The sequence below is a fragment of the Strongylocentrotus purpuratus genome, unplaced genomic scaffold, assembly GCF_000002235.5.
Source record: "Strongylocentrotus purpuratus isolate Spur 01 unplaced genomic scaffold, Spur_5.0 spur5_scaffold_6, whole genome shotgun sequence".
In the NCBI taxonomy this organism is placed as follows: domain Eukaryota; kingdom Metazoa; phylum Echinodermata; class Echinoidea; order Camarodonta; family Strongylocentrotidae; genus Strongylocentrotus; species Strongylocentrotus purpuratus.
Window position 1 is genome coordinate 14389666 of NW_022145612.1, and position 27385 is coordinate 14417050.

At 36.8% G+C, this 27385-nt stretch overlaps 2 protein-coding genes across 2 annotated transcripts; one reads left to right on the plus strand and one right to left on the minus strand.

Moving 5' to 3' along the window:
- Positions 1-786: 786 nt before the first annotated feature.
- LOC100888029 lies at positions 787-5074 on the minus strand. The gene is made up of 3 exons (XM_003727355.3): positions 4065-5074; positions 3362-3533; positions 787-2837 (listed from the first exon to the last, which is right to left on the minus strand). The coding sequence occupies exons 1-3, from the start codon at positions 4287-4289 to the stop codon at positions 2131-2133; spliced, it is 1104 nt and encodes a 367-aa protein (XP_003727403.1). The 5' UTR covers positions 4290-5074; the 3' UTR covers positions 787-2130.
- A 1916-nt stretch (positions 5075-6990) lies between these two features.
- On the plus strand, positions 6991-23700 carry LOC752034 (synaptophysin). The gene is made up of 6 exons (XM_001175610.4): positions 6991-7134; positions 7241-7333; positions 14268-14380; positions 15294-15483; positions 18204-18404; positions 19358-23700. The coding sequence occupies exons 1-6, from the start codon at positions 7066-7068 to the stop codon at positions 19490-19492; spliced, it is 801 nt and encodes a 266-aa protein (XP_001175610.1). The 5' UTR covers positions 6991-7065; the 3' UTR covers positions 19493-23700.
- Positions 23701-27385: the final 3685 nt, after the last annotated feature.

Below are 27385 nucleotides of genomic sequence, written 5' to 3' on the forward strand. Positions count from 1 at the left end.
GAGAGAGAGAAGAGGGGAGAAAGGAAAGAGATAAGAGAGAGAGAGAGAGAGAGAGAGAGAGAGAGGAAAAAGAGATAACAGAGAGGAGGAGAAAGAGAGAGAATAACAGAGAGAGAGAGGGGGAGAGTGGGAGAGAGAAAGATATGGGGAAGAGAGAGATGAGAGAGAGAGAGAGAGAGAGAGAGAGAGAGAGAGAGAGAGAGGGAGGGGAGAGAGAGAGCCCGAGAGAGGGAGGGGAGAGAGAGAGAGAGAGAGAGAGAGAGCCCGAGAGAGCGAGAGGGCGAGAACGGGCTTTTGAGGGAGTGAGAGAGGTGCATGGAAGGAAGAAGAAATAATGAGAGTATGACAGTGAGAGGTGAGAAAAGGAGGGAGGGAGGGGTAATTTACAGTTGATCCACGCTCAATATCTACCACTGACCAAAATCCTAACTTCAACCTGGACTTAACGCTATATCACCTATAACCCTAACCTATATTAAACCAAATCGCAACCCTAACCATTACCGTTGAAGAATTAAGATCAGGAGTAAATGTGACCGGAGCATGGCTGTGTAAGATCACCTAAAAGCCTCAGTAGTTGATGATTTAATAATAATCTTGAATTACAAGAAATATAAATTATTTGTTTTATGTTGCTTTTTGTTGTCGTTGTTGTTGTTGTTGTTGTGGGTATTTGCTTGATGTAAAGAACAAAACTTATAACTAGATAGTTTCACTTCTTTTGCATACAGATTCATCACCAAAAAAAAAGAAGACAAAAAAAATAGAGAAAAATCAGCAACCGTTAAGACTGGGGCAAACTAAATCATAATGGCATTTTTCCAATTCCGTTGAAACCATGGAAAATATATGAGTAATTCAGAATGAATACAAACAAGAAAACAGTCTTGGAACATGAGATAAGATTGTACAATACTCATCAATTTTATTTCGCAATAAGGCTAAATTGAGCTCCATTGTATTTACCCTACGAAATATTGTGACGTGTAAGTGGCAAGATTTTCTGACACATATGAATCCATTAACATCACAGACAATTAAGGAGGTTTCAATCATATAAAGATACTTTTGGGGAGGGCTTGTAAAAGACGATAAGATAAATCCTGAGATAACGTTAATTCTTTAACATCAGACAATGTAAGTATGTGCGTTAACAATAATAACTGAGGCAGGTTAAAATGATACCTATACGAAATGCCGTGTGTCAATAACTTGTGGAAACCAGAGTAAGATAATACAGTATTCTACTAAAACTAACCCAGCATACTGATAAGACCCATGACTACAAAGAGAAAATATGAAAGAAGAATTGCGACTTTCTATGGATGATCTGAATAAATAGTTTCTAACTATTCACATTTTTTAGATCCTCTGTTTATTTAAATGAGGTCTTACTTGTCTTACGTGTCTTAAACCTTTTGTATTGCTGAGGTCTAAAGCTTGTAAAGCTATTACAATGTAGCCTGCATGTATCTGTTACATTCAAGTACACTTACATGTCTAATTTATAAGTATGTATATCCATTATTGTAACACCAAACTACCAGCATATCTTGCAAGATGAATTGTCATGAACTGTCTTTGCTTTAAGTGCGAGTCCATTATACACATAAATGAATAGTTGAACGAGTATGTCGAGATAAAGCTCAACAAAATGGTTGAGGTACTACTGCAGATTGTAATCATCATTTTAAAATATTAAATTTAATGCATTTTGATTATAACCCCAGAGTTCGTTTTAACGCTGAAAATGTGCATTTTGGTGACTTGAGATTAAGCCAAATCAACAATTATTTGAATTCTCTGGATAAAAGTGCAAGTTAAATAATTCCTGAGAATCTCGCGAATATAGTCGTTATGAAGATTTACAAAATGTATAAAGTTAGTATGATTTGAACAGGATAAAAAATGCCCAGGTATTATATTGACAATCCATTCTGTAGTTCCTGTAACTCGATATTTACTGACGAAATCATTTCTAGATTGGATGACTGTCCATGTGTGCTCCAAAAAGCACCGGTTGTAAAGCATTTTTTAATTCACTCCTCTATACCCCGCTTCGTAATAATTAATGGATATTAAACTGTCTTCGTCATCCTTCACAGATTGTCGAGGCGATGTCCGTAAGTTTCATGTTTCTGTAACTGTACTCAGAAGAGGTTTGACAGCAGCAGGAACTTTGTGATTTTTTGGAACCCGCCCAACCAGTGACTTCTCCGCCTGAACAGGTGGCAGCTTCAGTTTACCAATATCCCCAACCTTATCTGGCTGGGTGTCCAACTGTGACCTTTCGCTGGGTCTATTCGCGTATGCTATTTGGTCCAGAGGTCCATGACTCTCAAGGTCTCTTCTGCTTCCTCGAGTGGTTTCCCTTGAAACGGGCATGGCCAGCATCACACTTGGATCATCCATCATCAGACTCTCCAAGGCTTTCCGCATCTCTGGGCCAAACTCCTTCCTCAACTGATTCACATCAAACGGCGGCGGGGTCTTCGTACTGCTTAGGGACCTTGCCCTGATATCCTTCTTCTCAAGACGTATCTTCACCGGCATCGTCTTTGTGATCTCTTCCATGTCGTCTTCGTCTTCGTCGTCGCTGTCTTGGAAGGCAAGAAGCTTGGCTGCAGGTGGTGCCTCGACCACGCTGATACGACGACCAACCTGGAGGTAGGAATTGGCCGGGGCCAGTCCTAACAGTTTGCCTCTATCCATGGCCAAGGTGCTGTTCCTCTTTGCCGGTTGCAACATCTTCTTGGCTTTCTCCAGACGTCCGTTGTATGATTCCATGTCCACCTTTTGGGTCTTCATTTCATTGCGCATGGCATAAAGATAGCGTCCTAGCAAAGTAAGTAAGAATATAAAAAATTGCGTCATCAATATTGTACAGGCCTAAATAGAGGATGATGGGTAAGCAAAGCTAAAAGGCCTAATTTTGATTTAGGGTTTATGTAAAGGAATATTATTCAATCTTGACGTAACCCTTCGAATGGCGAGAAAATTAAAGAGAGAAAAAAGGAAAAAACGATTCAACGCAAAAAAGAGAGATAAATCCCCTACACCCCTCCCAAACTCGACTGTAATGCTCTCTAGTATCCATCCACAATCAATGAAGAAGAAAAAAAATGTTCCCCAAACGGTCTTATTTCATAAATATGAAGATAAAGTAGAACATTTCACAGATTGTACAAAGGATTGAAAGGATGACGTACATGTACAAACTAATATTAGCGAAGATGGCATGAATTGCAGTGATAAAAAATGCATCATCAATTAGCTCCGTCAGGGTATACTTGCACAAGAACAAGTGAACAAGAGTTTATCAGCTAATGCTAACATAAGAAAAGAGAAACATCATGATTACCTCTCTGGCAGTATTTTGTGAGATCATGACGATCCTTGTCCCTGTCCTCATCGCTAACACAGATAGAACGTCTCCTAAGGGCTCGCCTTCCGGCCTCCATCTCATGGAGCTCCCTTTTTAACTGCTCCTGCAAGCGATGGACTCTAGCCTCCGCCATCTTGTGTGCTTTTGCCTAAAGGGAATGTGTGACAAATTGGGAGGTTAGGATAGAAGGATGCAGATAATAATATGGTTGAAGAGATTACACATTCACCATTCAGACCCCCAAAGGCATAACCGTGGTATAACTATGACAGAGGAATACCGCTCTCATCACTCCTTGATATAACCGACGGTACACGAGACCGATAATGTAGTGAACCCTTAGAAAAGTTGACAGAAGGGCCACAAGGCCGCCGGTCGACATTTCAGTCTCGTGGACCATCTGTCAATCTTGGTAAAGTCTCGCAGGCTCTCGGTTCATCCCAATGACAAAAATGAGGCAAAGTAATTTGATAGGCCTTTAGTTATATGTCATAATCATATTTTTTATCATTCTTATCATACGAACATAGATATCAAGGGAATTTTGGTTGATAGAAACTGTCGTCTGAAATGAAAGACACTTTTTTGAACAAGATGCATTTTAGGCTCCTTCCCTCATATCCATCAAAAGTGTTCTGAAAATCAATAAAAAGAAAATAACGGGAAGTGTGCGACATACCATTTGCTTTTCTGCAATCGTCAGTCTGTTCTTTTCACCATTGTTGATGATACCAGTACGATGTCGAGTGCGTGCCGAATGCTTCCGAATATTCTCGAAGCGACGTCGGGCGAGGATATCACCAGAGTTTCGTCCTTTTCGTTCTTTTCCGTGACCATCTTGGGTATTGTCTGCCTCGCCGTGCTGCTTGGTAGCTGGACGACTGGCTTGCTCAAGGACCATCATCGTGACTTTATGCTGTCTTTAGCTATTTTGATAGTTATCTAAAAGTGTATCTTTCTAAGGAAATCTTCCAAACTTGATATCAACCGGAGCAAAAATCTTCCTTAGAAAAGATGATATCATCTTCTAAATTATACCATGTTGTTTGTACCGTTTTATTCTGAAGCGATCGTCCAGTCAGACTTTTTTTGTAAACAAGTTCACTCAAACTATAGTTCCAAACTATACAAACGCTCTTGCAAGATATTGTCTTTGAAGATTACATAAGCAAAGTTTGATATTTAGCAAATAATTGGATCGTTGAGAGTGACATGGTTCTTTTGTAGGGCGATTCTCTCTCGATTAAACTACAAAATGTTATTCGGTACTTATAAAAGCGTATCAGACTCCTGGACTTGCAAAACAACAGCATGCGTCCGAATCCAAGATGATCTTTGTCAACAACGTTTCCTTTCCTGCGTCCTTCGCCCTCAAAATGATTATAAAAAATGCAAATTTCATCCAGTCAAGTAATGTGTCTCATATAACATATTTCCTTGCTCTGCAGTTATTCCCGATATCTTTTGTCTTGGAAATGAGGCAATAGTTATGATTTTCTTGACCTCTTGATCAGTCGTTGTCTACCTTGATCGCTGCCTGTTGCGGTTATGTTATGCTTCCTAACAACCAACCCCCTGTATATACCTTCTATATCTATACACAGCCCCTTATCGATAATACTGTTCACCGTTATTCTATTATGGCTCATCCAAGGCTTCTGTTGTGCCGATAATCCACCCCTTAATCCGTCCAAATCTATTGATTTTCTTCGCATCAAATACTCTTCCAAGTCTTTCAGTGATTGTCTTCTTTGGACAATACTATTTATAGGAAAGACGCTTCTGTCAATGGGGAGCACTGAGAATTCGATGAAGACAGGTTTTTTTTGTTAATCATGGAGAATCATTCATCCTCTGGTTTGTTTTTGTTGTACTTTTGGAGGTTGTGTCGATGATGGGGCAATTAGTATAGGTGGTTGCGCGGGCCAGGTTTTACTAATCAATATCTGAGATTCAACCAATTAAAGATGGCTTTTCCTTTCATTACGAGAATGACGTCAAAGTCCAGGAAAATTGAGAATGAAGCTCCAAAACAAAACAAATGGCAGTTAAAGGGCGGAGTCTGAGAAATAAATGTACTATATCAGCAGGGATGGATCCAGAATTATGTTATGAGTACGGCACAATGCATCTTTTTTTTGTCCTGATATTAAAAAAAAAGCTTTTCCCCATTGCCAGGGGCCTTTGGGTAAAAAATATGAAAAAAGGGGTACAAATTCTGGGGTTTGTCTTTAAGGTAAACCTATGTAATCGAGGTTTCAGTGACGATCAAGTCGAGCAATATGATGCTGTTTTGTTTTGTTTTTAATTCAAAAGAGAATATACAAATCCCCTGAACAATCTTTACACTCCATCGCGATATGTTTGACGCGTATCCACTGGCGTACTGATGGGGAGGGGCTTAGGGTTAGTTGACCCCCCCCCCCCAAAGAAAAAAAATTTAAGCGTGGTTTACGGTTCTAATTCGATACCAGTGATGACTTGATTTTCCGGGTTTTTTTCTCTCACTTTTGCCCATTATGCCAGAGGCGGCACTCCCGGTCGGGGGAGGGGGTGCACTGTGCTTTCCACCTTTTTCAAGTGCCCCTAAAGTGCCCCTTTTTTACATAGGACAAGTGCCCCTTTTCTTTTCCAATAACTGTCCGTTTTCTCTCTTTTCATCTCTGATAAGTACTAGTGCTCTTTTTTTGCTTTGACTCTGGCCCCTTTTTCCTTTTTAATAAGTGCAATTTTTCATTCGTAATAAGGCCCCCTTCCCTTTCTATTTAACGCCACTTTTTACCTCTGATAAGTGCCCCTTTTATTTTGACACGTGCTACTTTTCCTTTTCTAATAAGTACCATTATTTCCTTTCTAATAACTACACTTCCTTCGGATAAGTGCCCCTTTTCCATTATATGAGCCCCTCCCCCTTTTTAAAATGCCTCTTTTAACAAATGCAAGAAGTGCCATTTTCACCTCTTATATAAATTGCCCTTTTTACTTTGACACGTTAAGTGCCTACTTTTCCTTTCTGAATAACATGCACCCCTAATTCAAAGTGAATAGAGCCCGTTCTTCTATAATTTTCCTAGAACTCGCTCGCTACGCTTGCTCGCATTTGTAGATGTTATAATTACGTATACTTATGAAAGAACTTTTCAGTCTTTCTTCATTAGATTGTGCTTAGTAGTCATCATTCATCAAGGTTTGTTTTTTCTCTCTAAGATGTTATTTTTCGCACTGGGACCTCACAAATCTTTAAAATTTTGTTCACCCGCTAGAAAATTAATATTCAGACCATCACACCCAACTGCAAAGTATGCTGCTTATCTTGTACCACGTGAAGAGAGAACTGATGTCATCCCTGGTAGCTAGTGTAATCACTGCAATGACGATGGAGGGGTATAAACCCATATTGGGTTGATGTTTCCCTTTGTAGGTGCCCTTTTGTCCAAAAAGTGCCCTTTTTGCTGGTGCCCCCCCCCCCCCCCCCCCCCCCCCCCCATTTCGGAAGACGCACCCTATGACACCTTATTTGTGAAACTGGCAGGTCACTAAAAATTGGTGTGGGCTTTCGCCTTCTCATTTTTTTATTATTTGCCTAAGACGCCATCTCTCGACAATATCATTACATTACAAATCGATATAGCTGAGGCGCCCATTCGCAATCTAAATTGTTGAATTTAACGTCTAAAATCATGGATCCTGATCCTGCGCTTGATAAAGCTAGTGCTTACCCTAATGAGCCTGCACCAATGAGCCAAGGGGTAAGTGTGTTCATCGATATGTTCAATAAATGATACTAAGACTCGTATTTTTGTCTGACAATGTTGAATTAATGCTGTCGAATTTCGTCTCGTCTCTTCTTTGCAGGCCCCGCCTGCTTCGGGAGCCGGAGGTACCGCCCAAGAATACCGCTTGCGTGTGTTGATGGAGCCCCGTGGATTCCTACGGGCTATTGAATTTGTAAGTGTTCGATCGACGAGTCGTTTTTACATTCTAATGACTATGACGAAACTTGTCAATTTTAGATATGACGTTTATTGAAATACCAGCATATCAGTAATCATAGATCTAACTCTACTTTCTAACTGTTGCGGTGTTGGGATTTACATCGCATCGTCGGACAAGTAACAAAAACTATAATTAAAAGAAAATATTGTTTTCAGAATCTAACAATGCATACAGCATAGACTAGAGTCTAGATCTAAGTTGGCTCTGATATTTTAGTGAAATTTCTTACTCCTCATTTAGACTCTACCGGTAAGCTAAACTCAAGGGGACCAGAGCTGAGCCAGCTATGACTTGAAAGATTTTAGTCCACTTCCATATGATGGAGTGCCATAGACCTAGTCTAGTCTTCCAATTCAGTGTTTTAAATGTAATTTCTTGTTTGTCTCAGTTCTACACATTCTGAAGTTGTAAGTTGTTGGGAACAAATGTCTATAAATAATGCATATTTTCAAGTTATTTTCGATACCCATGTAAAATCTGTTAAGTAATGCAAATGTAATGAATGCTAATCTCGAGACCAAATGTACATGTCTACAGTAGATCAAATTTGTGTTTTTTGTAATAAAAAAGTAAAATAACAGGTACTAACAAAACAATTTTAGGTTAACGCACACATAGACTATCATCTAGTCTTGTACATTTTTAGCTAATGTCAAGGAAATTCTACCATTAGAGAAGCCCAGAATAAAGTATGTAAACCTAAAAGAGACTTAGGTTCACAGGGAAAAACAGGAAGTTTGGATCACAAGAAAAACGATTTGTAGGAAATGTCCCACACACCGTAAAATCTAGTAAGAATCTTGAAATCATTCACAAGTGTAGGTTCCATTGTAAGTTATCTTTTTAAAGGAAACTCTGATGCCTGAGTCACCTCCCATTTCCTGAGGTCAGAAGGCCATGATTAACCTTCAATGGAATGTTTTAAAACGGATCAGCTTTCCTAATTGAAAATCTTACTATAAAACTTAAGTTGTTAAAGAATACATGTATTCCATTTTGGGATCAAAATCATACACACAATCCTAGCATCATTATAAGCACAATATATCCAAAGATATCATATTTATTTGAATTGATTCTTACTTTTTCAAGTGAAACATTGATTTAATCTGATTGCCAAGCATTCAGGGTTTCTAATACATAGTGAGGATTGTGTTTTCTTGTCTGCATAAATTCCCCATAACAGCATTGACTGCATTGTTTTATTGTAGGACAAAACGTTTGCCTCACATGTCAATGGCATTGATAACGATTTCATTGGCAAAGCAATGGTCAACAATGGAAGTGCTTTTTACATACTGTCCTATGCACCTAGTGTAGAAAAAGAAAACACCTCCCTCTAGTTCTTTGGCCTCATAAATCTTGGCTTCATGCAGCAACCTACATTCTCCTGTCAGATGTGAACAATACAAGTTTAGATTTCCTAGATCTACATGTACAGGTTTCTACATGTATGCAGGGCTTTCAGGCATTGTGTTGAGTTATAATACGTATCAAGAAAGCAAAATTATTTGAACATTTTATTACATATACTTCATGTTTAAGTTACATGAAAAGACTATCAACATTTGTTTTTACCTACGTAATTTCTACCTAGAGATTATCCTGCCCCCAAAACTGAAACCATGTGTAATACACTCACTTTCATAATCATACACAATTATATTTTCATTAAGTAATGTGATAATTGGGCCATAAAGTTTTTCAGTGGATCAAATGTTATGCAGTCTGCAAAGTTGATATGTCAATCATTCTATTGGGAAAAAAACTTTAAAGACACAGAAAAATTTGTCAGCTTAGGAAATTTTTTACATTTGGAGAATTGTTAATTAATCAGCAGAATGTACTCAACGTACATGTATATTTCATTACTATTTATATTGGATTCAAGTTACATGCACATGTATTTGAAAGTACATGCAGTATATATTACAGTTACCTGGCTGTCCAGGCATCCCAATCAAGGACTTTAAAGGCAGTTCTGGTCATGCCCGTTTGTGAAAGAAACGTTGTGGAATCGATCAGAAAAGGTTGATCATCTAGCATATAAGTATTGGTGTGTACTGCAAGGTTCTGGAATCATCAAAATGATAAGAAATTTGGCCCAGTCTTGGTAAAGTTACAACCGCTGTACAGAGAAAGATGTATATGGGACTACCCTACATCTATCCAGTCCCGATAGATATAATAATTTACTAAATATATTAATTAGTAGGCGATTTCCCGGCAAAATTTGTATCATCACGTATTAGTCAAAACATTCTTTCACATGATTGGTGATGAGAGCTTCAATTTAATTTTTTGAGACATTTCTTGTGACATGATGTATGACATGCCATTTGTTAGATAATGTGCCTTCTTAGAACTTGTATACATGTTCTATACAAATGTTTCATTAGCAATATCTTATATCTTTCATGTTTTTTGTAACTCATCATGGCCATTGCATGATTTTGATGCAGTTGGTATAGCCATGTTATATGTAAGGTTTTATAATTGCTTAATCCTGATACCGTTAACCTTGCAGGAGTCTAATACACTTTACATGCTTTAGAGGGCTCTCATACAATAAAATGTCCCTTTACCAATTATGAAGTCTGTGTGCATGTTGATCAAACATGCTAAGCACTTAAGTATTTTCAGTTCATTATGTAATTCATTTTCCATAAAACACAGTAAAATCAAGTAAACATATACACTAAATGCAATGCAATAACATGATTATAATCATACCATTGGTATTGTACATTGAATGTTCAATTAATTTCAAAACTTATAATGAAATACAATTAAGAGATCTACCCTGTACATGTATTTAGGGAAAACCCTGTGGTGGCTTTTTATTACAAGCGCCATTGTACTACCAGTATGTGATACGTAAATTGTATAGGAGCTATAGCCGCATTGTACTTGCACATCCCGTCTCTCTTGGCCACTGAACATAAACAACACTGTATTGTCTTCATAATGGTATTGCTAAAACAAGTAACATTTTCAAAATGTGTATACTGTACATACTGTAATTATTGATTTGTATGACGTACACAGTTACCTCACCTGGAACAGTAGGCCTACCATATTGTACGAGCAAAGTTTCTTATAATAGAAGTTAAGGCTTATGATAACATACTCTTTGGTTATTGATACCAGTGTTCCGGTAATGATTATGACGAATCGTGTTGATAAAACATAAAGAGTATGTGTACCTGGACAAGTATCTTTTGATCTGTAATTGTTGTTCTACATTATGACATTTGATTGCAGAAGTTTTGAATGGGTCTAAAGTCCACATTCCCACTGTTGAATCAAGTACAAGTTGAATCAGTAATGCATGCCCATGAATCACTGTATGAAATATGTTTACTTTGTCAATGAAAAAATAATACAAGAATTGTTCATACCAGTATCATATGACATTGACATCACTAGTCACATGTGAGCTCAAGCGATGAAGAGAAGTGATGTCATCATCTTCTAAATATAATAGCCCATGTCATATTTTCACAATTTGAGAAAAACAGAGAAAACTGAACCAAATTATAGAATAAATAGTATTTTTGGCTCATTTTACACAGAAAGGTTTGGGGATATACAACTATTGAAATACAAATGATGCTGTTTATCAAATCTGTTTCATAAGAGGATTAGATTACTCATTTACTTTGGGTTTTAATACTCAATGATATTGATATATTTTTTCTTCACATGCTTGACTTCTAAGGCCATTTAAATACTAACTAGGTACATGTATACCGGTAAGCAGCATGCATACCGATATACCAGTATGTTCAATTCAGCACATATGCCATTTAACAAAGGTGGATCTAATGAAGAGATGACTTGGGCAAAAAAAAAAAATCTTCAAAATGTGACTCGGGCCATTATTTTAAGAAAGTGACGATATTCTATGTTATGCAGACAAATAATTTCATCATAACAAGATTTAATATTGGAGACAGTGATTAGTTTTAATTTAAAAACATGAATTTTACTTAAATGGCCAATCACCCAATAGTTTTGGATGCGGAGTGCCAAGCTACATTCATGACCAGTTTATGCCATTGTGATTGGCCTGCCTCAGCCTGGCTTCATTCTATATTTAAATTTACAGTTTTATTCATGGTACATTAGATTTTTTTAATATTTAAAATTAAAAAAAGTTTTTTTAAAGCTCTTTCATTCAGCTTGTTGCATTTTCACTTTTTCAGTTCATGACTTTTAAAGGTACTACATATGTATGTCCCTTTTGCAGCCAACCTCAAATTCTGTAGAACTTTGGAGGAATTAAGAATATGTCATACCGGTACATGTCCTATCTGTGAAATTTGGCATTAGCAGTGTCCTAATATTCAAATTATGCAAGGAAACCCGTTTACTTGCTAGACTTCACTGTCAGACACTATTGAGTGACTGACTGGCTTTTTTTCTTTGGTAATAACATACATAAAATGAGCTGTAAAGGGTACATGTACATGAGCATTTGTCTACATCAATAACACACTTCTTGTGATGGCCAAAATTAAACTGATTGAATCTTTGCGCAGCATAAAATGTATGACCATTCGGTACAATGGTCTGAAAATCAAGACCATTACTTATTGGCTCTATAGCTCCTAAGTCGATTTGACAACTAATAGTCGTTATTTTCCCACTTGAAGACATTTTCAAGCCCCACCTTTTTAGGGAAGTTCTAAATTAGTATTATCTTTCAAATGCCGTTGGAATTTAACCTTTTCATTTTTTGGCCTGCAAATGAACCATAGTACCTTTAATAACAATGTACATAGTTTTGGGGCAGTTGTGATGTACAAAATTAATGCCGACTTGTAAATAGACAGTGATAGGAAATCATTACTCAGAATAGCACACATGCACACACATGCAAACACAACTCTATATGGATAGTACGTAGCAGCAGCAGAAGCCAAACACACAATTTACACTTAATGTAAGCCTGAGTAATGCCCAATTAATTCTCTGGATAATTTTAGAAAATGTGATAATTTTCATTCCATTCTGTGTCAACAGATAGTAGGCTACTTCAAAGTACATTGGTATGTGAAACAAACAATAGATACATTTAGGCCCAACTCTGGATATTTTATTTCAACAAATTTGTTCTAGTAGTAGTAAGTACAATCTAATCTTAGATATATTTTCATACTGTATGTACCGGTACATACAATACATGTATTGTTAGTAATAGTGTGCTATTAATGAAATACAATGGACAAATGTAATTATAACTACCAGTATATTCAGTAAGGGTATGCTAGAGAGGGAAATATGATATCCCAATGACTTGTTCTCATGTGCTGTGATAAAAGCTTTGCATTGTGCGGAATTCATGTGAGATAAACACATCTATATGGAAATAAATATGTGTTAGAGATTAGAGACAGAAGAATTTTAAAATATAGATATCAAAAGAAAAAGAAAGCTCAGAATTGAAATTGGATAACTGAAGTCCGGACATATTTGCACATTGTCAACTCTGTAAAAAGCTGCATGAATTACGATTGGGTTACATTTATGAGATGAGCAAGATTATGACCTGTGTGACAGTAGACCAGAGAAAGAGAGAGAGAGAGATAGAGGGTGTCAGATGTATGGAACAGAGCTCTCTCTCTCTCTTAAAAGCATCCACTCCATCTCGATATCACACTTGAAGTGCCTCTAGGGTATAGGTTCTTGCAGGACTGTATGACAGAGAACCAATATGCATGCTTGCCTAGGTGCTCATCTTATTCCATGCTAATACAGTCAGGCAGGTGACTTGAGCTGTAGGTATATCAGGCATAATGTCCAGACTCCCTAGCTCAGTCAGTCCCTGTAGCAATCATTATGTATCGTTGAGCATGCTTTGACCCCTCTTGCCTGTGTACATGTAGGCTACAGGTGTACAGGTATTATTTATGCTACAGTACCTACATGTATGTATTATTATTCTCTTCTGGGAGTGTGCTGAAACGTAATGCTTCTCTGGCTGCCCCTTTTCTAAAGGTTATCATGTTCTATAATGTATTTGAAGTAAATATATATATTTTGATTTTTTGTTGGTAGTTTATTTATGTAAGGAATTTACCATGATAAATAACAATTTCAGATTTAATGGAATGCTGGAGCCATACTGTCTTCAGTCATATTTGTTTGTAATTACATCCATACTTGATATAGAGCTCTCTAAAGACCTTGTTTTAAAAGAGAGTCCAGATGTATGCTGAAAGCACTCCTTTACACCATGTCATGTAGTTGTTGTAGATCTACATTGACTTCATGTTTTACGCCCTCCGTACACTATAGTATCGTCAGATTTTGTAAGAATGTGCAAGATCATTTTGTTTGAAGATTCAGACATGTAAAATAATTATTATCAAAGATCTGAATATTCATATGATTAAAAAAATCTTTGTTTCAAGGGATTTCATGCTTCCTCGGAAGAGGAAAAGGTAAATCAGCTCAGACTCGTAGCGATGTCAGACCAGTAGTGCGATTTTCTACGACTGTAAGCCAATTTGGCTTTTATTTTGACTAGAAGAGTTCAATGCACTAAAATTCTGGTTGTTAGTATTCTATCATTATTTAGAAGTTAGAACCCACATCAGGAAGATGGTGTTTGGTTAGATTTCCATAGCTAATAATAATATGATTGCTATTTTTTCAAAAAACAGTTCACAGGATGTTTGTGGATTGTGTGTGGGCCCTAGCTAATTGTTATAGAGCCTATGTACTGTACATCTCCAATTCCATGAAGATCTACATTAACTTCATATTATAGCTAATTGTTTTAGAACCTTCATGTACATGTACAACTACATGTACACATTCCATGTAAGTACTACCTATACAGTTTAAGCTTTGAATATTTGATCTCTTTGTATTCTAGATCCTGGCTGTATGTATGTTTGCCACTACTGCTGGATATGCTACTTCATATTCCTTCACAGCATCATGTGCTGCTGGACACACGTACAAGGTTGATGTCATGTATCCTTTCAGGTGAATACCGTAATTAACGTTGTATAAACCGCCCTCGTGTATTAACCGCACCCCTCTTTTTCGTCCTAAAAAAAAAAAAAAAAAAAAAAAAAAATCCAATTTAAAAAAAAAAATTTTGCCGACTTTTTTTTTTTGCCGACTTAAAACACAGTATAGAGGACCTAGGATAGAACCTTGTAATAGAAGAAAAATTGGAGGAATTATTATTATAAACTACATTTTGAAATCTATCAGAAAGATTACTGTCAAACCAAGAGGACAGACACATTTGAGTGTTGTTCTAGTTTCCGAGTGGTGAGTCAACACACCGATTACTGAGCTGGGAGACATTGCCAGGCATAGCGCCAGGTTGAGGGGCATAAATAAAAAAATAAAATAAATAAATAAAAAAAAAAAAAACTTTTTTTTTTGGTGTACCGTGTATAAACCGCACCCCCGACCTTTGGTTTTTTTTCGGCGGCAAGAAGGTGCGGTTTATACACCGTTAATTACGGTACTACATTTTCTTTCTGCAATATTATATTCTACCTAATGTTTGTCTAGAGCAAGAAGGCTGTTAATGCTGCCTTAAAGTACCTTCAAACCAGAAAGTGATTCAGATTCGCAAAACTTTCACGCCACAGATTAATTGAATCACAATTGACACAACGCTGATTTGTTGCAATGTGCAAAGGTTTCTTGCCAAGAAGATGGCCGACATTGTTTACAAATTGTGAAAGTTTCCCATTCTAACAATACACAAAATAACCAAAGTATTAAAACTAATAATTTAGCTCAATGTATTTTTTCTATTTATATGTGTTCAGGAGAATTGTAAATCATGTGAGTTATTAACATGTTTAAACTGTACATGTACAAACTTACATGCTAATCTATTCATTTTCACTCTCACCTTTCTGCCATTCACCTTCAGAATTGAGAGCAACGCTTTACCTGCTCTCTGCAATTCTACCACTGCCCCCGTGGTGTCATCGAACCCTTCAGGGTCAGCTCAGTTCTTCGTAGCTGTCGGGGTTCTGGCCATGCTCTACACGATAGGCTCCCTGCTCTGGTATGTAATCTACGAAGCCAGATATCCCGAGAAGGAAATCCACTATGTATGCGTGAGTACATCACTACTGTATGGTCATAAATATGCATTGCAGCTGAAATGTACAATATTTTTACAAAAGTACATGTATTTATATGATTAAAAAAATACACTATATAAATGATTATAATACAAGTAAACAGTATGTAATTGTAAATTATTCTTGAATATAATACCAAGGAGCACATATACAAATGTAAGTCTACCATGAAATTAAGGCTGTGAAGGGTAGTCGAATGCTCGAGTACCCGCACGGTTGACAACTACTCGGGTACGATTTCTCGTACCCGAATATTCGGCCGCAAAAAAAAAAAAAAAAAAAAATTAAATGTCCAGGCCGACGCTTACCCGTGCCTGGGTGAGCGGCGGCCGCTGGCATGGTGCCGTCGGTAAAAATGTTTCCCAACTCAAGCACTGTCAAACTCACCACTCAGAAACTGGGACCAAATGTCTGGATTTCTGCTTGGACTTAGAGGAAAATGGATTATTCTGCCATCTTTGGTTTTTAAAACAGCATTGTTCACTGTTATTATTATTATTAAATCGGCGCCTTCAACTGCAACTCAAAGTAAAATTGCATGCGTTTTCGGCGACAGAACTGGGATACTGCTCCAGTGGTATGTATGGTGGTGGCAAAAACAAAAACAAAAATCAAAAAAAAAAAAATCAAAAAAAAATTTAAAATTTTTTATTTAAAAAAAACAAAACATGGCGTCCGAATACTTGAGTATTCGCTTGTAAGCATGGGAGTGTACTCAGGTACCTCATTACACTGTTGTGCACAGCCTTACATGAAATTAGTAGTACAATTACTGTAGGTGTAAAGGTGAAGGTTCAAAATAATCTATTGTGATGTAAGTGAAGACCGCAACAGTAAGGCAGGGAGAGTGGAGAGAGGGGGAGGGAGAAAGAAAGAGATGGATTGGCATAGAGATAGAGAGGGGATGAGGTAGAGAGAGAAAGATAGAGAGAGAGGTGAGAAAAGGAAGCAGAAAGGGAGACAGGGAGTAGGTGGTCATCAACATACAACAATACTATAAGATAATACAAACAATGGCAAATGTGGCAAGGTAAATCAGAAGTAAGTTTGCCACAGTACATACGCAATTTAACCAACAGACAACGTGATATTGAATGTATAAGATCAGGTGCTTCCTGGTTTACATAGTGATGAGCATGACATTTACAATTATCAAGATGTTAGAATATAATATAACTACAAAACATAAAAGCAATTAACATCATATGTGGTTAAATAATAAATCAGTATAAAATATCATGATGAAAGAGATGAGGGCAAATATGGTTTTCATAAAGAATATTCAAAAGGTTAAGGAGTGGAAAATATGGTCGCATTTATAAAACCAGAGATTTGAATGATAACACCTATAACTTCCAGAGAGACGCAATTTATCACACACAAAGAAAGAGATCAAGGATCAAATTTCATTTAGAACCCTTACAATGAACATGATTGGGCTACATCGATACCTTTCAGTCGTGCATTTTATAGGGTAGAATGCTTGGGTTTCTGAGTAGCCTTCATGTAGTTTGATTTGGCAGGGCTTATCAGAGCATCTAACTTCAAGAGTCTGGGATTCAATTCAATTTAATTTGTTTTATTAAACCATTTAAAATCAAAATCAGTACCAGTATACAAATCATGCATGTATGAAAATTATGAATACAGTGTAAATGGTAAGGGTGCCCACTGAAAGCCAAGGCTTGATTAATGGAGTACCCAAGACATAAAGAAATATACATAGAATAAACATGGGATACAAAACAAACTTCAACATGAACATATTTCCAATACCTAACTCCAGAGGTAGAGAGAGGATCATTGGTCCTAGCGTTGTACCCTGTGGCATACCTGTTTTCAGTGATGATTTCTCTGACAGACAGCCTTGGTATAGGACACGCTGGATGCGACCAGTCATGAAATTAGAGATCCATTTTACAATGAAACCTTGCAGGTTGAGTTCTATCAATTTCCTAAGTACCACAGTATGGTCAACCCTGCCATAGGCTTTTGAGAAATCTGTAGTGATGACAGTCGATGTCATGCCTAACTTGTCCGCATTTGTTGCTGTGAGACATGCAAAAATAGAGGCTCCTGCAATGTAGCGGGGGAAAAGAAGATTAGACTTGATTGGTTGATATCTTTCTCCTTCCCAAACCTAAAACAAGCCTCTTGAAGCCTGCAGAAATGGAAGAGGATGAGTTAGAACATTTGGGTGAAAAAATATCATATCACAAAAGCATTTGTGAAGGGAGAAATGCCCCGACAATCAATCACCCTATCGTGTACCTGATGGTGTGAATGATTATGGTCCATTTCCATCTTCATCACGTCTTATTTTGGTGATTTCTTTTATACTCTATTTGTCTTCTGGTGGACCGTGAGATGGATAGACAAACTGAAAGTTAGCAACAGTTGATCCATAGTCCTGTGATATAACCTTGATTATTTGTAGGTTGATTTCGTCCACTGACTCCACTCTCAATATTTCAATAACGATTATAGAATCATGGAAAAATATAAAAAGTAGGTGTGAAGTTAGAGTTCGGTTTCTGTAGGATATGGAAAAATGGAGCACACATCGTCGGAGTATGTATCTTATAACATAACATGCACATTGTAAATTAAAAATGACTGCAATAGCTACACATTTGTCTAGATGCTATTTACATGTCATACAACCATTCTTTATGTTTTGTTGTCCTCTACAGGATCTAGTGTTCACGGGCGTGTTCGTACTCCTCTTCTTCATCTCATCGTGTGCCTGGGCAGCAGGGCTTAACGATGTCAAGTACTGGACAAACTTTGGCAACCTTATGAGCAACCCCACTGTGTATGGGCAAACGTGTACCGCGCCAGTCACCTGTGAATCAGTAACCAGCCCAAAGTATTCATCTCTCAACTTTTCAGTGGTAAAGAGTTTCTTTAATTTTTTTGTATTATTATCATTTCATTTTTTTTCTCTCGCCCACTTCCTTTCTCTCATTTTCAGTGTATTATTGAAAGAATGTAATACACAAGGTGAGAAAACCATTGTATGGGAGTGTTTACTCTTTAGCCCAATCTGAAACGTCTTTCAGTTTGTATAGTAGTTATGGGACTTTTCAACTTTGTATTGAGTAACAATCCAGTGCTCTTTATTAACAATTCTCGGTAGGGGATGGGGGGGGGGGGGGGGGGCTGGAATTGAAATTCAGATTCTGAAACAAAATCCTGGATTTAGCTCATACTGCAATCATAATTATAAACTTTTAGGTCAGTCAGGCTTTTACAAGCCAATCGCATGATTGATTATCAAGATATTTATGATTGGAATTTGAAATGTCAAAATATCCATTTATAACACTATAGTCTAGTATGGTAAAACCGGTCAATCAAAGATTTTACTTTTTTGAAGCACTTCATGGTCATTTTGAAGTGGAACTTTTTTAGGGCTTCAATATTACACCATATCACAAACACTGATAACACGTAGGGCCATGCATCTCCTGTTTGTAAAACTGGAAACGTTAGATATGTAGATAGACCTGTAGATATTAAGCCGCTGAATAACGATTTGCTCCCAGAGTGGTGTTTAATACTCTTTACCTCATTTGCTAAATTCAAATTTATCCTTTTTTTTTAAATAATGATTACATTGTACAAACTGATTTTTAATCTGTCCTTTCCCAACGCTGTCCACATACAAAGAAATAATGCAAATGTTTATATTCATTTCTAAGTAATTTGCAGCGTACACATTTAATCACATCATGTTTGCATTTCTTGTTCTTCTCTTTCTTTCTCCCTTTCTCTCTCTCTCTCTCTCTCTCTCTCTCTCTCTCTCTCTCTCTCTCTCTCTCTCTTTGTCTGCTCTTCCATACAGGTGTTTGGTTTCCTTAACACCATTGTCTGGGGTGGCAACATGTGGTTCATCGCCAAAGAGACAACATGGTTCAAGCAACGCATGGAGAACAAAGCTGGGGGTGCTGCTGCGGGTGCCAACCCCAACACTGTTTAATCTATGACACCCTCCCTCCTCTCATAGGTAGTACATATAATAAACCTAGTCGTTTAATACAAGTATGCAAGGTGCACAGAATCCTAGAGTTGTGATAACGCAAGTCTAAGGTGTTTGGTGGTTTGATGTCCCATGCTTTACCAAGTAGGCAAGTAATGGGGAGTTTGAACATGAACCGTCATATAAAATGTGTCATGTTGCTTCATATGCGGTCTGGTCCGAGCTTTAGGGAGGATATTAATATCTCACAATGATCAGATGTGCTCATATCTTTGATGTAGTTGGTAATGTATGGGACAACATAGTATGGACCTGCCCAATAACTGATCAGGGACCTGTTTCATAAAACTTGTCATCAGTGACAAATTACAAAAATCAGTGATAAATGTACTGATAACCAATCAGAAGCAAGGATTTCACTAGCTTATAACAAAAACTGTCATTTGTCACTGATGACAAGTTTTGTGAAACACCCCCTGATTAGTTGTTTTGTATGTCATTGTGCTTTAGAGAGGGCTATGTATGAAGTTGGTGGATGGACATGTACATGTAGGTTTAACATTTTATTGATATCAGCTAGTTAGGCTAATGAAACTGACTGAATATATCAGATGACAGCGCCGAACTGAATCATCTTTGAAATATCTAACATATTATTTTGATTATTGTATACCGTTATGTACATGTCTTTATAAACACAAAGAATTTAGGATACATTATATTACTTTTTGATTAGCTGGTATGTAAATTTACTAATTTAGTATATTAAAACAAGCTATAAGTACAATACTTGCACCAAAGGATTTGACAGTTGCATTTCTGAAATAAATCAAGGCTGGATACGAGCAATTGCCTAACGCTCCCAGTGAAACCAAACAGGGTTGTCTGGCATCTAAGTTATTGGTTTTGGTAGATTGGGCAGGGGAGCATGGCGTCCCTTTTTAAGGTAATTTTTTTGGGGGAGACGTTTCCTTCTATTCTGTGAAAAATTGATCCCATCCCCCTCTGAGTGAGTCTTGGAGGGCTGGTATTCTTTTCTTTAAATCAATTCCTCAGAAGGAAAATGATCATACAAAGAAGAATAACAATTATAGTTATTACCATCCCCATCACATTTGATTTGATTATAATTAAGGTGCTATAGATTCGAGAAGAGGTTGGATATTTAAATTTGAAGGTAACAGACATAAGCCATGGATTTATAGTTTGTTATTTTTCTTTTTTTGACTAATTTACAACGCAGGAGAAGATATAGCCTATGTACAAGGCATCTCAATTTCATAATTGAGATGCATGCAGGATTAGTTATAACTAACGTAGACATACATGTAGTTAGAGGAATAGATTGAGAACTCCCAAAAGCAAAAAAAAAATGATTCAAAATAAATAGTGTGATATACAAATTTGTTTGTCATGTTGCCGATGTAAATATGCTCTTATGCTGTATTTCGAGCCGATGCTTGGCCTATTGTAAATAATATCCACAACACTGTTTATGGAATTTGGTATGGTGGTGTATTCATTGACAAAAACTGTCACTTTCATGTGGCGAATTCTTTGCATTCATAGAATTTATTTCTTGAGAGGTAGTATCAGCACTGCATACATCAGTCTTTAAAGGTAGTGAGTGATCCATACAGGGTTCTCTAGAAGTAGTGTCAGCGTTGCATACAGGGTTCTAATGCTGAGACCGCGCATAGGTGATTTCAGGGTACAAAAACCAATGGCAAATTCTCTTATGGAAGAGAGTGATAAGGGTTACGATCTGCAGAATTGCACTGATCCTCCCATCTCGCCCTCCTGGAATGTTGCAAAACCATATTTCACTCATATTGACTAAAGGTAAACTAGTTTCCTGCCAAGAAGCCTGTTGGGACACAGTACATCTTTATTAACTATTATGCACCTGCTAAACATATAGAAGCAGGTTATTGTAAAAAGAAATATTCAGTAAAAGAACTAATAAAGTAAATATTAAGTTTAAAGCTTGCGAATCCACTTCAAAAATCTTGTGCTGAAGTGGCCCCTTTGTAGATCTAGATTCTGGAAAGGTTGTACTTTGCTTGAATTTCTCTTCTATTTTTTACCTCAATTAAGATACCTTTGTATAGGTAAATGATTTCATTCACATTATATCTAAAATAACATGTAGATAAGGCATCTGATGGAAAAGGTGAAGCAAAACGCTCATAACACGAGGCACAGAATTGGAACACTGTATTTATATTTAAACTGTCAAATCACAATGATATTGGAACAGCTCATACTCACTTTTGTTTTTGTTCAAGGTTTTATTAAAACAGGAGTTTGCCATGTGTTGCTATGTCAGGTTGTATTATGCACAGCCTTTCAGTACAACATCAGCTTATTGCCTGGTCACACTTTAACTGTAAACAGTGGGCTTTTTTTTCCTCAAGCTGTAATGAGGAAGAGATGGTTTGGGGACAAATGGACTTTAACCAATATTTTTGGTTGATCACTTATACATTAAAAAAATGTAGTTGATACTACCTCGAAAGAAGTAATTTTGTTTTTTGAGCTTGATTGAATATTCTCCTTGTTCTTCCAATTTTTTTTGCAGCATCATAATATTTTTTAATTAATTTCATATGAAATAAAGGTGCCGTTTTCTGTTGCCAAACAAGTAGAATTTTGAATTACATTTTTGTGTAATGGGTTTGATGTGCAAAAGCACCTTATTGTTGTGTAACTACTCTTATGAAATATTAAAATTATGTTGGCAAGTTCTATTTCTTCTGATTACACTCTGTTAGTGCTTTTACTGCTACTTTGAACATGCTAAGGAGAATGGAGAATTGCATTTTAATACATGAGTAGCTTTGTCAACTCTGCACTTTTTCAAATATTAAAAAAGAGAAAATTATTATAAATCATCAAGCCATATACACAATGGACATTCTTCCTTCTCTTTTTCATGATGTGTCAGTGAGTGACTGTTCTGCTTTTAATGATATTAATCATAATATATCTTTATGCCGAATATATTGCAAACATCAAATTTATAGAATGTTATTAAGCAGCTTATTGATAATTAAAAATCAATATTTATTGTGCCCGTAGCAGTTGATACAAGAGCTCATTTTGGCATTTTTTGTCGGAGGAGATAATAAATCTTATCTGGCAGCTAGGCATGAACATTGAAAATGACCTCAAACACTAAACTGCACAGTTGCCAGTGATATTTAGTCATCTATATAAAAACAGTTTTAAGTGCAGGCATAATCCATATACTCATTGGGAAATACCCAATGTTATTGCACATGCATGTTATGTAATCATCTGGATTTTGAATAGTATAACAAAGGTATTTATTTATAGTCCCTGAATGACAATCAATTACACTCTATTATCCTACTCCACAATAACCTGCACGATTATATTATGATAACATCTTTGACATGAATGTGCAGTTATTTCTTCATCTTCTTATATATGTAATGATGGAAGAGTTTTGTTCATCATTGAATCTTCCAATTGTTCTGTTTTGTATCCTAATAAAAATTAAAAGCCATTATTTTCCTTTCATGATGACCTTTGATTTTACTCTCTATTGATCTTCAGTTAATAAGGCTTTGCAACCTCTTTGTGGGGGTTTATGATTTTTTTTAAATAATTTAATTAAAATGTTCACCCCTCAGCAAGATGTTCATATTCCCCAACCTTGAATGAGATAGATGTGAATATACATGAACATTCTCTGCATTACACAAGTTTGATGTTATTATGAAACTGGACACTTTTCATTTTACATGTTCCCAGTAAACGGGAAATGTTTGTCAAAGATGTAAATAAAGTGGTAAACAATCTACAATTTTATTTGGCCCAAGCTTTATGATTATTTTATCCAACTATGAAATGTTCAAGTCCGTACCTCACTTCTTCAATACTGTTTCATCTAAAAATGATGATAATGATTGACTGTCTACCCCCAAATGATAGTAATAATTGCTACACTGAAGCAGTTGTTAAATTATGAGGTATGACAGTACTGCAAGATATGTTTAAAGATTGCAGTGAAGTTCCTTGATGCGACCATAACCTCTGTGCTTTATCAAATATGCAGCATAATTTTTTTTGTTTTATTAAATATGCAGCATGATCCTTTTCTATTGTTTGTAATAGGGCAGTTGCCATGAAGTGTACTTTCTGTTTTGTACTTTAAATAAAGTTGCTAATGAAGGTGTGAAGTCTTTGTGATGTATCAACTGGTCTGAGACTGAATCATGAATCCAAGCAAGGCATTAATCTGCCCTTACCATGGCAGTGTTGCTAGCGCCGTGATAAAGATGTATATTACCCGCTCCTTGTATTCATATGAAAAGACATTAAATGAACCAATGGAAAAGGACTTGTCAAGATTCGTTGCCTAGGCTTTCTACCTTGGTACATGCTGTATTTAGTGATGGCACCCAGATTCTAATAATGGAGGGGAAGCAAGCAAAGGGTTAGGGATGGAAAAAAAATCAACATTTACATACTTTTGTTCAGAAGCTGACCCCCAACAGTTCCTCCATGCCCCCCCCCCTCTTCACTCAAGTGCCAGCACTGTTCGTGTAGATCAGTTGTGCTATTGCTTACGACAGTACACCTGTTCTATTTTATTAAAATGATACACACAAACAAATATTGGTGTCCTGTAATACACTGTTTATCATATAATACAACCACATGTATATTATTACCACACTAATGAATACTTGAAACTAATAAATACAAATGTTTGGGAAGTACCAAAGATATTTGAGATGATCGAGTTCTCTGAAGGAAGTTTGAGTGAAATATTTTCTTAGAATAAACATAATTTGGTGCCATGGAATTAGACAGAATCCACAAGATATTTTTCTATTGAGCTGTCCAGTTTTCATCAGCTATCAAGTGAATTATTTAAAACTCGTCATTGTATTACAAAGCAGTTCCAGAATTAGACAAAACATTAACACAAGTATTTCTTTTATATTATTTTGGCAATAAATGTCATCTTGAAGTTCCAATATCAATTTTTCGGTCACTTCACAGTTTCAAAAATGAGAAATAGAGAAAGAGAATTATTTTTATTGATTAATTCAATTTTTTTATTGCTTGTACGCTTGTATAATTTTGATAGTTTTTAACCTTTTAGGGACAGTTTTAGGACATTCATAACCGTTTGTAAAGAGGAAATTATGACACTTAAAGGTATTACAAAGTTTTGGTATGGGGTCATGAATTCGGTTCTCATTAAAATATTGGAAGCATATGCGATCCTACAATATTCATTGATCGTTGTCGCGGTTGAAATCGAGTCTGAAGTTATGAAATTATAAATAATAAACTCTTTATGTTGTATAGCTCCCTCTCAAGGACAAGATATTAATTTAGCTATGAAACAATGTTTCTTGACTAAAATCGACCGTTTAGCTATTCCCGTTTGGAAATTATATATCACAACTACATATTCTGAGATTGTCATGGTCGCAGCCACCAATTGTATACGGCCATAGGCGCTATTTGAAATTTATCAAAATTTACCGGGAGCACCGGTAAATTCTTATATTAAATTTTTCTCGAAAACAGAAGTGTTTTAGGGAATAATTTTTTTAGTGCTTATAATACATCCGCAGGGGCATCCAAATATATGAAAATTGTAAAGATTCACTACCCACCCAATTTTCAAAATTTCCCAAAACTTTGTATTACCTTTAAATCTTATCAAATCTTCAATCCCCAATGAAATGTGATGCTCATAACAAATCATGGAATGGGTTATATATCCATCACATGTAGAGGGCAGCAGAGCCATAACATTTACAGTTTTTAGCCAACCCGATTCTAGTTGGTTTATATATATGGCGAATATTCACCATGTTGTATTGCTTTGTTTGACAAGTACAAAACCAGGCGCGGATCCAGGATTTTCCAATAGGGGGGGCCGGAAATTTGAAAATTGCGCAGACCGTTTTTTCAAGGTCATTTTAGAAGCACCATACCGGTACAATTTTTGACATTTTTATCTCTGGGGGCGTGGGGGGGGGGGGGGGTATAGCCTCTTGCCCGAAAAAGTAATTTTCTGGTTTCACAATTCGGCTAGTGAGCGAAGCGAGCGAGCAACAATTTAAGCGTAATATGTATATTGTAAAGGGGTTATTTATCACCAAAATAATCGAGAAAAGATATCAAAAACTCATATTCGGGCAGCTCGCTGTCCCCCCCCCCCCCCCCCCATTACGCGCGAAGCGCGGAAGCTTTGACCTTTCATTAATTATTAGAGAAAAAAGACGACTTGTTGTACAATTCTGGACTCGGATTCCTTGTCTGATTTCAGTTTACCCCCTCCCGCGCGAATCGCGGAAGCTTTGACGTTTCATTAAATTATTAAAGAAAGAAGACGATTCGTTGTAACATTCTCGACTCGTAATCCTTGTTTGAAGGCAGTCCCCCCCCCCTCTCGCGCGAAGCGTGGAAGCTTTGACATTTCATTAAATTATTAGAGAAAGAAGACGATTCTCGACTCTTAATCCTTGTCTGAATTCAATTTCCTCCCACCCGCGCGAAGCGCGGAAGCTTTGCCCTTTCATTAATTATTAAAGAAAGAAGATTTGTTGTACCATTCTCGACTCTTATGACTTGACTGAATTCAGCCCCCTCCCCCGCGAAGCACGGAAGCTTTGACCCTCCATAGTTTAATGAAGCTATTAGAAAAAGAAGAAGATTCGTTGTTCCATTCTCGACTCTTAATCCTTGTCTGAATTCAATTCCCCCTCCTGCGCTTTGCACGTAAGCTTAACGTTTCATTTAATTATTAGAGAAAGAAGATGATTCGTTGTTCCGTTCTCGACTCTTAATCCTTGTCTGAATTGAGTTCTCGCCCCCCCCCCCCCCCCCCCCCACCTCCGCGCGAAGCGCGGAAGCTTTGACGTTTCATTAAATTATAAGAGAAAGGAGACGATTCTTTGTACCATTCTTGACTCTTAATCCTTGTCTGAATTCAGTTTCCCCCTGCCTGCGCGTAGCGCGTAAGCTTTGACGTTTCATTAAATTATTAGAGAAAGAAGACGATTTGTGACTCTTAATCCTTGTTTGAATGCAGTTTCCCCCGTGGAAGCGTGGAAGCTTTGACGTTTCATTAAATTATTAGAGAAAGAAGATGATTCGTTTTACCATTCTTGACTCCCAATCCTTGTCTGAATTCAGTTGCCCCCCTCCCGAGCGATGCGCGGAAGTTTTGACATTTCATTAAATTATTAGAGAAAGAAGACGATTCGTGGTACTGTTCTCGACTTGTCAGAATTTTCAAAAATGTTTCTTTGTCTGCTCCTTTTTCGTCCTATGTCCTCTTACTGCCCCTACCGCCCCTAGCTACGTGCCTGCTTTAAAGGGACTATGTCCCATTTGCAGGCCAAAAAATGAAAAAGTTAAATTCCAACTGCATTTGAAAGATAATACTAATTTAAAACTTCCCTAAAAAAGGTGGGGCTTGAAAATGTCTTCAAGTGGGAAAATAACGACTATTAGTTGTCAAATCGACTTTAGGGCTATAGAGCCCAAAAGTAATAGTCTTGATTTTCAGACAATTGTACCGAATGGTCATACGTTTTATGCTGCGCAAAGATTCAATCAGTTTAATCTTGGCCATCACAAGAAGTGGGTTATTGATGTAGACAAATGCTCATGTACCCTTTACAACTATTTTCATATAATTAATAATTATGTTATTACCAAAGCAAGAAAAAAGCCAGTCACTCACTCAATAGTGTCTGACAGTGAAGTCTAGCAAGTAAACGGTTTTCCTTGCATAATTTAAATATGAGGACACTGCTAACGTTTAAATTTCACAGATAGGACATACATGACATATTCATAATTCCTGCAAAGTTCTACAGCATTTGAGGTTGG

Excerpts from the sequence above, each read along its gene's own strand:
- LOC100888029 (XM_003727355.3), bottom strand. The coding sequence starts at position 4,289 with ATGATGGTCCTTGAGCAAGCCAGTCGTCCAGCTACCAAGCAGCACGGC. Across the intron at positions 3,534-4,064 it reads CGATTGCAGAAAAGCAAATG|GCAAAAGCACACAAGATGGC; the intron begins GTATGTCGCACA and ends CATTCCCTTTAG. Across the intron at positions 2,838-3,361 it reads CACAAAATACTGCCAGAGAG|GACGCTATCTTTATGCCATG; the intron begins GTAATCATGATG and ends TTACTTTGCTAG.
- LOC752034 (XM_001175610.4), top strand. The coding sequence starts at position 7,066 with ATGGATCCTGATCCTGCGCTTGATAAAGCTAGTGCTTACCCTAATGAG. Across the intron at positions 14,381-15,293 it reads GATGTCATGTATCCTTTCAG|AATTGAGAGCAACGCTTTAC; the intron begins GTGAATACCGTA and ends ATTCACCTTCAG. Across the intron at positions 18,405-19,357 it reads CATCTCTCAACTTTTCAGTG|GTGTTTGGTTTCCTTAACAC; the intron begins GTAAAGAGTTTC and ends TCTTCCATACAG.